This window comes from Takifugu rubripes, chromosome 9 (genome assembly GCF_901000725.2).
Source record: "Takifugu rubripes chromosome 9, fTakRub1.2, whole genome shotgun sequence".
NCBI lineage: Eukaryota > Metazoa > Chordata > Actinopteri > Tetraodontiformes > Tetraodontidae > Takifugu > Takifugu rubripes.
The window spans coordinates 2,101,522-2,110,710 of record NC_042293.1 but is presented as its reverse complement, the minus strand read 5'-3'; the positions used below and the strand labels follow the sequence as shown (position 1 = coordinate 2,110,710).

Genomic DNA, 9,189 nt, shown 5'->3' with positions numbered 1-9,189 from the left:
AAGTAAATACTCTACATGTTAACTCTCACATGCTGGACACATTGCTTCATGGATCTCTGGTCACTTTTTTCAGTGAAAGGCCGACGAATGAGCCTAGACAGGAGGAGCCCATAGGCTGGGGCAGTTCACAGCCACAGGGATTGGGAAACGACCAGGACCAAAGCTGGGGAAACAACCAGGCCCAAGGCTGGGGAAACGACCAGGCCCAGGGATGGGGAAACGGCCAGGCCCAAGGCTGGGGAAACGGCCAGGCCCAAGGCTGGGGAAACGACCAGGCCCAGGGATGGGGAAACGATCAGGCCCAGGGATGGGGAAACGACCAGGCCCAGGGATGGGGAAACGACCAGGCCCAGGGATGGGGAAACGACCAGGCCCAAGGCTGGGGCGACGACCAGGCCCAGGGATGGGGAAACGACCAGGCCCAAGGCTGGGGAGACGACCAGGCCCAGGGATGGGGAAACGACCAGGCCCAAGGCTGGGGAGACGACCAGGCCCAGGGATGGGGCGACGACCAGGCCCAAGGCTGGGGAGACGACCAGGCCCAAGGCTGGGGAGACGACCAGGCCCAAGGCTGGGGCGACGACCAGGCCCAGGGATGGGGAGACGACCAGGCCCAAGGCTCGGGCGACGACCAGGCCCAGGGATGGGGAGACGACCAGGCCCAGGGATGGGGAGACGACCAGGCCCAAGGCTCGGGCGACGACCAGGCCCAGGGATGAGGAGAAGACCAGGCCCAAGGCTAGGGCGACGACCAGGCCCAGGGATGGGGAAACGACCAGGCCCAAGGCACAGCAGACCAGCCACATCAGGGCTTCGAAAGAAAGTAGCCCAGCGAAGTCACAAGAACCGAACAACAACACTGGTATGACAACATAAAGAGGTTTTGGCAAAAAAAAGCACCAAACCACCTTTGGTTAGTTGCATGCAGAAACAAGGCCAAGTCAACTATAATCCAAATGGGAGACTTGAGCTATATCAGGCCACTTTTAGCATCTCCCAGGAACCGCTAAGACCAATTAAAACCAAATGTATTCCTTTTGAAAGATCAGCAGAAATGAATTGGCCATGTGTAGAGACAGCATTGAGAAGGCCCATGCCACGTTATCCTAGAACAGTCCGTCCTTGGCAACAATGGGCCCCATCAGCAGCAGTAGAAATACCCTGTATAATTGATATTTGTAACTTTTATAATTGATATTTTGTAACACATTACTGAAGAAAATTAAAATCACAAGCATAAAGATTCACTTCCTCTGTTGAAAGGTGACAACAGAGATCTTCAGAACAATGATTAAACTTTCGTCACCATGTAGTCCCATTAAGGACTTCCCAATTATTTAAAAGGAATAAATTATGTGTGGATAAAAGTCTTTGTAAAATGGCATGGGGTTAAAACAGGAAGGATGTTGAACTAGAAATATTGGGCCAGATTTACCAATATGTTCTTAAGAATCTTCTTAGATTCTTTCTTAAGTTGTTCTTAAGAAGTTCCTTAAGAAAACCCTACGTTGGATTCACCAACGCGTTCGTAAACCCCAGAATTGTTCGCAGCTGTGTTCTTAGATTGATGAATGCCATTTGTTCGTAAGTTGAAAGCGCGTGCCAGGTGAGTCTAATTAACATATGATTAGCATAAGTCACCACCCACCAATGCCCATAAAAGGAACTGCAGCAGGACCCTGTAGACAGAGCAAAAAGCAGCAAAATGCCCAAAGCTTGCCTCTCCACGCCTGATTTCTGAGGCCGTGTTGAACAATCAAGAAAGGATGGCTAACATGCTTGATAAAATTGCATCAACCCTGATGACTATAGCCAACATGCTTAAAGAAATCAACGAGAATGTAAAAAAAAATAAGAATGTAAAAAGAATAAAAACGTGTAAAAGCTGTGCTCTGACACTGGTCTCTCTTATTTTTTCTTTTTGAAGTGAATCAAGACTGTTAGACTAAAATTGTGACAATAATGCATTTTATTCACAAACGGGCAATTAATCGCGCTCAAACGTGAACCGCGTGCCTGCAGTCTGGCCCCACCATTGCGTCAGGACGCACATCCTCAGGGGGTTGTGGCTCTGTGTCCAAACACATCCAGCGCCCCTTTAAAATGCCGATGGTGCGTTCAATGGTGGAGCGACTGCGCGCATGCATCTGATTGAATAAAATTTCCTGTGGAGTCGGAGGGTTGGTCAGTGGTGTCAACAACCAGGGAGCCAGGGCATATCCTCGATCCCCTAATAAAATAAATCAAGATAAAATCAAATAAAAAGACAGTTTTGGCATGGTTTCCAATTTGGTTGATTAAAGTTAAGTCATTGGCACATTTACGTAATTTTAAAATTCTCCGTGAATCACCAAAAATAGGAAATAAATAAATATGACATAATTATCATTGTAATATTGAATTTTATTGAACTCCACAAGAGAAGAAAACACAACATGCCAACATGTCGGCACTGAAATGTGCGTAAGAGTACTCCTGAGTGTTCGTAGGATTTGTTCTTACCTACGCATAAATCCAGGATAAGAAGAAATTGGTGAATGCCACAATCTTTGTAAAATGTTCGTAAGTGGGACTTAAGAACAAATTTGTTTGTAAGAACGTTTCGTGAATCTGGCCCATTGAGAGCACAGTAATCCTAACAAACAAATGTATTTTATGCACCACAGTGCCGCTCCATTGTATCAACAGCACGATGACACCTCAGAGTTCAGCAATAATTTTCAGCAGCAACAACGTTATACTCTAAACCGAAGGAGCGTCGGGATAGAGGATGAGATGTCCGGACCGATGGACAGTGTAGACTTGTCAGAACAATTTCTATGACGTAGTTTTATTTCGCAGCTAACATTTCTTTTTAAGTAAATACTCTACTTGTTAACTCTCACATGCCATTTCTTCATGGATCTCTGGTCACTTTTTTCAGTAAAAGGCTGATGAATAAGCCAAGACAGGTGCCGCCCATAGGCTGGGGTAGTTCACAGCCTCAGGGATGGGGAAACGACCAGGCCCAAGGCAAAGCAGACCAGCCATATCAGGGAATCGAAGAAAGAAGAACCAAACAACAACAATGGTCTCGTAACCAGAATACGCATCGGCGAAAAAAGCACCAAGCCCAAGCCAACACAGGCCAACCACCTTTGGATAGTTGGATACGAACCCAGGCCAGGTCAGACATTATCCATATTGGAGACCTGAGCCATACCAGGCCACTTTTAGCACCTCCCAGGAACCGGTAAGACCAATTATACATTTTCGTCCTCTTGAAAGACCACCAGAAATGAATTGGCCATATCCAGAGCCAGTATTGATAAGGTCCATACCACAATATCCTAGAATAAGCGGTCCTTGTCAACAAAGGGCCCCAGCAGCAGCAGGAGAAATAACCTTTAATCGCAATGGCAGAGGACAAGGCTTTACTCAGCCAAGGCAATTTAGACAACCACTACTAAACCCTGAAAACAGACCAGCCACCTCGTTTCCTGTTCATCAACGGCAAAGTCAGCATCCTGACACCATGACACAGTTCATGGTAGCTCAAATGCCGCTACCCCTAAGCTGTTTAAGTGTACTGTGAGATCAATACAAATGCCACATCAATCTTGTAGGTGGCAAACATACCAATAGTCCAGCTGCTGTGGGACATCAGAACACAGCAGGCTGATCAGCCATCCTATTCTCCCATATAAAAAAAAAATGCTGAATTCGCTAGAGATCAGCCGTCCTATTCTCCCATATATGTAAAAAAAATTGCTAAATTGGTTAGAGGTAGTTCTCAGTTGACTTTTATAAACAAAGTCATTTTGCAGGAGGACTTTGGACACAAATGAAATGGGACAAGATTATGACCAAGAAATTAAAGTGTGACATAAAGGAGGGAACAAAAGGCAACATGGAAGATGGACTATTACAAGCTAGCAACAAAATGGTACCAGATATTCAACAAATGGACCCGTTTATTGAAGATATGTTAATTAAAGCCTGGGAGCAGTTTTAAATATTGAGAGGGCACTCACCACAAAATCTCCAGCTGAAGCCCCACCAACATCTATATGGGTCAAATTCAAGAGCTTCAAAAATGAAAGAAATACTCAAAAAACCTTGGCTAGTGAAAAGGTTTGATTCCCAGAGGAAAAGGACAGATATGAAACACGATTATGTACCAGAGGAAGTGGAGAAGTGGGACGAAACGAAGGCTGCTCTGAAGCAAAGAATGTGGTTTCAGACTCCATTCCAGCCTAAACTATGGGGATACACTACAAGGCAGGCCCGGTGATTTACATCTCAGCAGAGGCAGTAATGGAAGATGTGGCAAAGACAGATACTGGTGAGTTTTGAAAAAACAATATTCTCTTTTGATTTAGCTCAGCAAGCTGTCCTGACGATTAATTTTTCTGGTTAAACTATACATTTAATGCAAACAAATCACCATCTGTACTCAAAGGAAATTACTTACATGCCGCATGGGCATCAACGCATCGCCGGCTGCCTTCTTCAGAAGTTCACAATACAACAGACCAAGAAGAAACAATGGCCGTCAAACATATTTATAAGGCCCGAGGACCTCCCCAGCTGCCTAAGCACTGCCCGAATAAAATAAAGATAAAAATAAGACAGAACGGGAAAAACAAGGAGGAATTCTGTACAGCCGCCCCCAGATTAGCAGGGCTATTCTGTAATGTGGAGGAATTCCTAAGGTGTTGCTGTAGATGCCTCTTCCTGCTGATGGTCATCTTGTAGCGCTGGCAGTCGAACCAGTCGTGCTACAGGACATAGATATGTTTGATTGTTGACCTTCACCTCCGCAGCCCGAATGTATCCATCTTCGCTGACATTTAAATTCACAATCTTCCCGACCGGCCATTGGGCTCGTTGCAGTTGAGGATCCACAATCATCACCACAGTTCCTATTTCCAGATTGCTTGTAGGTATGCGCCACTTCTGACGTACTTGCAGGGTTGGCAGATATCCTTTGATGAAACGCGACCAGAAATGGTCTGCAATCATCTGGTTTTGTCGCCATCTTCTTCTGGTGATGGCATCTGGGACATAGGACACCTGGGGTAATGACGCATCCCGCCGCCCCATCAGCAACATACTTGGCGTCACTGGATCAGGATCCGCTACATCAGAGGACACGTACCCAAGTGGTTTGGCATTGAGGATTCCTTCAACTTCAATCAGAACGGTAAGTAGCACGTTTTCAGGCACTGCCTGGGCCCCAATCACCACTTGTAAGGCCCTCTTGACTGAGCGAATCTCCCGCTCCCAGATCCCACCAAAGTGTGGGGATGCAGGTGGGTTGAATCTGAATATAATTTGATGTGAAGCTGAACTCTTCTGGAGCTGTGGTTCCATGTCAGCAAAGGCTTCCTTCAGTTCTCTTTCGGCACCTCTGAAGTTGGTTCCTTGATCGGAATAAATTTCTGATGGGTTTCCTCGGCGAGCGATGAATCTCCTCGGAGCCAAAAGAAAGGTGTCTGTGTCCAGGCTATTTATTAGATCTAGATGCACACACCTCGTCGTCAGGCACTTGAAGATCAAGCCCCAGCGCTTTTCGTTACGGTGTCCAACCTTCACTAGATAAGGTCCGAAACAGTCGAATCCCGTGGAGTAGAATGGCTTTCCTCTCCATTTCTGGCACTCTGTGCAGGTTCTCTGGATGTGTTTGACCGCCTGTCGTCCTCGAAACACCCAGTACTGTCGTTGGAGCTCTGCAAACACTCGATCAGACCCCGGATGCAACAGCCGATTGTCCATTTCTCTAATAAGGAGTTTCACCCACTTGTGATGAGGTTCCAGAACAATGGGATGAATGACAACTGGGCGTGGTTCTTCCATGCGTCGGAAGCGGCCTCCAACTCTAATCAATTCGGTTGCCAAGTCCCACTCCGGTGAGAGACAGCTTAGTGAGAGACAGCTTAGTCGGCTGTTACAAGACACCTGTTTCCCCTTCCGAAGAGCCTTGACCTCATCAGGGAAGCTGTCCGCTTGGCAGGTTCTCAAGACTTGTAGTTCAGCATCTCTATAACTTGCGGAAGGTGCCATTGGGTCTTGCAAGACTGACCCAAGCATGGACTGTTGTGTGGCATTCACCACTTCCGTCTGGAATGCCTTAGTGTCACCTGACCTAACATCAGGTGAGTTCAGCAGGGCAGCGATCTCACTCTGGGCCAGTTGATGGGGTTGCCCGTACTGTTGTTGCAAAGCTTGCATTGCTGCTGACTACAGTTGGGCATGATGTCGTCATGACTGGGCGATTAGTCGGGCCTCTTCAAGGACAAGCTGTTCCATGAGTGCTCGGTATTTATAATACTCCGATAGCTGTGGATGGGGACCAAGGAGATAGTCAAGGGCCATCTTGAGATCTGTGAACTCTCGTTCGCTGTCATGCTCCAGTTTAGGGAGTCTGGGCACGGGGACAGGTTGGGTTGGAGGGTGATGCACAAATGGTGGTGCTTGTGGCGTACTTGGGTAGCCTGGGTAAATGGGAAAGGCTGATGCGGTTGGTTGTGGTTGGTGCTGATATGGATGATACTGTTGAGGTAGCTGGAGGGTGGATGGTTGCTGACTAATGCTGCCGTACTGATGAGGAACTAGTGGTAAATAATTTGAAGATGAAGGGTATCCATTTGCCCCTGTTGAAACCTGGAGCACGGGTGGTGTGAATGCTGGTTGATTTTGAGAGATGATTGGAGATTGAGATACTTGCTGTGGGGACAGCTGAGGTATCGTCTGGGTGATGGAGGCACCTATGTGGCCTGGTTGCAAAGTGGCTAACGCTGGTGCGGGGAGCCCGGGCATTAGTTGGGTTGGAGGCTGAAATATGGGCTGAGGAGTCAACTGCGATATCTGGGTGATGGAGGCACCCATTTGGCTAGGTGGCCATGTAGATGAAACGGCTGAAGGGAGTGCTGGCGTCACTGTGCAGCTGTACGCATTGATTGGCAGGGACGCTGGAGCAATTGCCAACCTCTCTATGCCCCTCACTAAGGGTGACAGGGGAACAGGTGCATGGCTTCCAGCCGATTTTATCAGCGGTGCTGATATGAGGGCACAAGGGGGTGCAGGTACTGCACGGGGGGTGGTAGACGATTGATGCAAGGCGATGTACTTGTGGCCGTGGTCACGGGTTGGATGAGGCGACTCTGCCGTGCTTGATCCACTGCTGCCGCTGTGCTGCTCCACTTCGTATTCATCTTGGCTGTCTGCAGGAGAAGACTTGTCTCTCTTCACAGTTTTAGGCAACTGTTCTGGTGGAGGTCTGATCTCATTTGTTTAATTATTTGCTCCCACCTCCTCCTTCTCTGCTTTCTGTAGCAGTTCAAGAGACTGGCTGAAATCAGCGGTGCTCATTGGTATCTTCACAGCTCCTATAGCATCATGTTTTGAGAAACGGTCAAAGTCGTACACGGTCATCACCAGCTTCCTGCCACCAAGCTCGGTGTAGGGTACCTATAGGGCAGCACATTAATGCACAATAAACATCTCGTGCTGAAATTCTATTTTATTTTGTTTATTTATTGTTTTATAGCGCCTTTACCTTAAATGAGAAAGTCTCATTGAAGTTGGGATCAAGGTTTTTCCTGAGAACTTTAGTTTCAAACTTTTTCTTTTTGTCCGGGAGGAGGTAGAGTTTAATGTCGGGGTCAGAGCTGCCCCCCAAATCCATCGCTGGCAGTTCAGCAGCCTGCAGGATACCTACAACCAGCTAGCAAAGGAAAAAACATAGGCTGAGAATTTAAAGGGTGCGGGCTTACAGCTGACAGAGGGTGAAAAAAAAAAAAACAGTCATCGCACCATATTATCTGTGAAATTGTAATCTAAAGTGAAATGTAGCCTGCCCATCTTCTCCGTCTCCTGGGGCGCTTTTCCCGACAGTGCAGTTTCTTGGTTCTCTTCATCTTTAAATGGGTGGACAAGCTGCACGCATGCGCAGACACGAGCACACACATAGACACACACACAGGCACAGATATGAAGTATAAAATTTAATCAGAAGATCATTTACTGTGTTGTTTCTCTCTCTATATTCAACATGTGTTTTTTTAAAAAAAGGGAGATTACATTATTACCATGTCTGTTCGAATATCTTAAAGAAATTAAATTTTTGAAGTCGCAATGGCTTACCGTTTCAGTCCTCCATCTACAACTGAAAGCCGACTCTGAGCTCCTAAACACAATTTTTTAGAGCGCTTATGTATAAAAAAAATATTAAAATAAACCCAGAAGGATGTAATGAAGAAGTATCTATACATTTTAGATTTCAAATGACAAATAAAAGTAATACAGGTATTTTTATTATTACCATTCACTGTTATTATCTATATAAAGTTAGGTATTACTCACCCTCAAGCAGAAACAAGTGGGAGACAGAAAAAGACAACAGAAGAAATCTTTTCAATGTGAAATTTAAGTTCATCTCAGAGTCCGAAAAGAGGTCGTGAAACCTTAACGGTGCATTTCAGTAATAAAGGAAGGAAAAATGGTTTATAACGCCATCACGGTCGTTTCTGGAAAGCCAACCCAGCACCAACTGTTACTGAATAACGCACACCTCAATTGGCAGGTAACATGCACCTCTGTCATCACTCTGACTTCTACATACAGGTGTGTGTGTATAGGTGTGTTTGTTTGAGAGCGAGAGAGAGAAAGAAAGAGAGAGAGGGAGATTGCAGCAACAGTTTTCAGCTCTCAAGTTACCATTAATTATGTGGATACAAGCGGGGAAAAATGGAGAATCATTTGAGCAACCCAATCTCTCAGGACTTTTAAAAAAAATTTGATACAGGGTTTTGGGGGAAAATAAGCAGGTCAACTGTATTACTAGAAACACACCGTTAATGTATTATAAATGCTCCCTTAAGCTCAATTAGTGACACAGTATAACACAAATGTCACATTATTTCTTGCATGTGAAATTATGTTGCAATTCAATTAAAATCAGTTTATATAGCTCATTTCATATGTGTGCTTCACAAAAACAAAAGAAAGCACATTACGTGCAATAACATCTCGAATCTGGTGTGTTTTTATATATCACGACGTTTCACAGGAAAGGAAGTTAATCTGAAACGGTGCCTCCGAGTTTTTGGACCAGCTGGAAGAATTTGTTTTTGCATCATTCACTTGTAAAAGGTTTTCATTCATCCAGTGTCTCACATCATATCATGTATGTGAATGTCATTTCAA

The 9,189-nt window shown here is 45.7% G+C and overlaps 1 protein-coding gene across 1 annotated transcript; it reads right to left on the bottom strand.

Moving 5' to 3' along the window:
• Positions 1-6,639: 6,639 nt before the first annotated feature.
• Positions 6,640-8,679, bottom strand: LOC115251014 (synaptotagmin-2-like). The gene is made up of 4 exons (XM_029841663.1): positions 8,347-8,679; positions 7,798-7,920; positions 7,541-7,708; positions 6,640-7,452 (listed from the first exon to the last, which is right to left on the bottom strand). Exons 2-4 carry the CDS (start codon positions 7,843-7,845, stop codon positions 7,276-7,278), a joined length of 393 nt encoding a protein of 130 aa, XP_029697523.1. The 5' UTR covers positions 7,846-7,920; positions 8,347-8,679; the 3' UTR covers positions 6,640-7,275.
• Between the last annotated feature and the right edge of the window lie 510 nt (positions 8,680-9,189).

Excerpts from the sequence above, each read along its gene's own strand:
- LOC115251014 (XM_029841663.1), bottom strand. The coding sequence starts at position 7,845 with ATGGGCAGGCTACATTTCACTTTAGATTACAATTTCACAGATAATATG. Across the intron at positions 7,709-7,797 it reads ACAATTTCACAGATAATATG|CTGGTTGTAGGTATCCTGCA; the intron begins GTGCGATGACTG and ends TTCCTTTGCTAG. Across the intron at positions 7,453-7,540 it reads ATGAGACTTTCTCATTTAAG|GTACCCTACACCGAGCTTGG; the intron begins GTAAAGGCGCTA and ends GCTGCCCTATAG.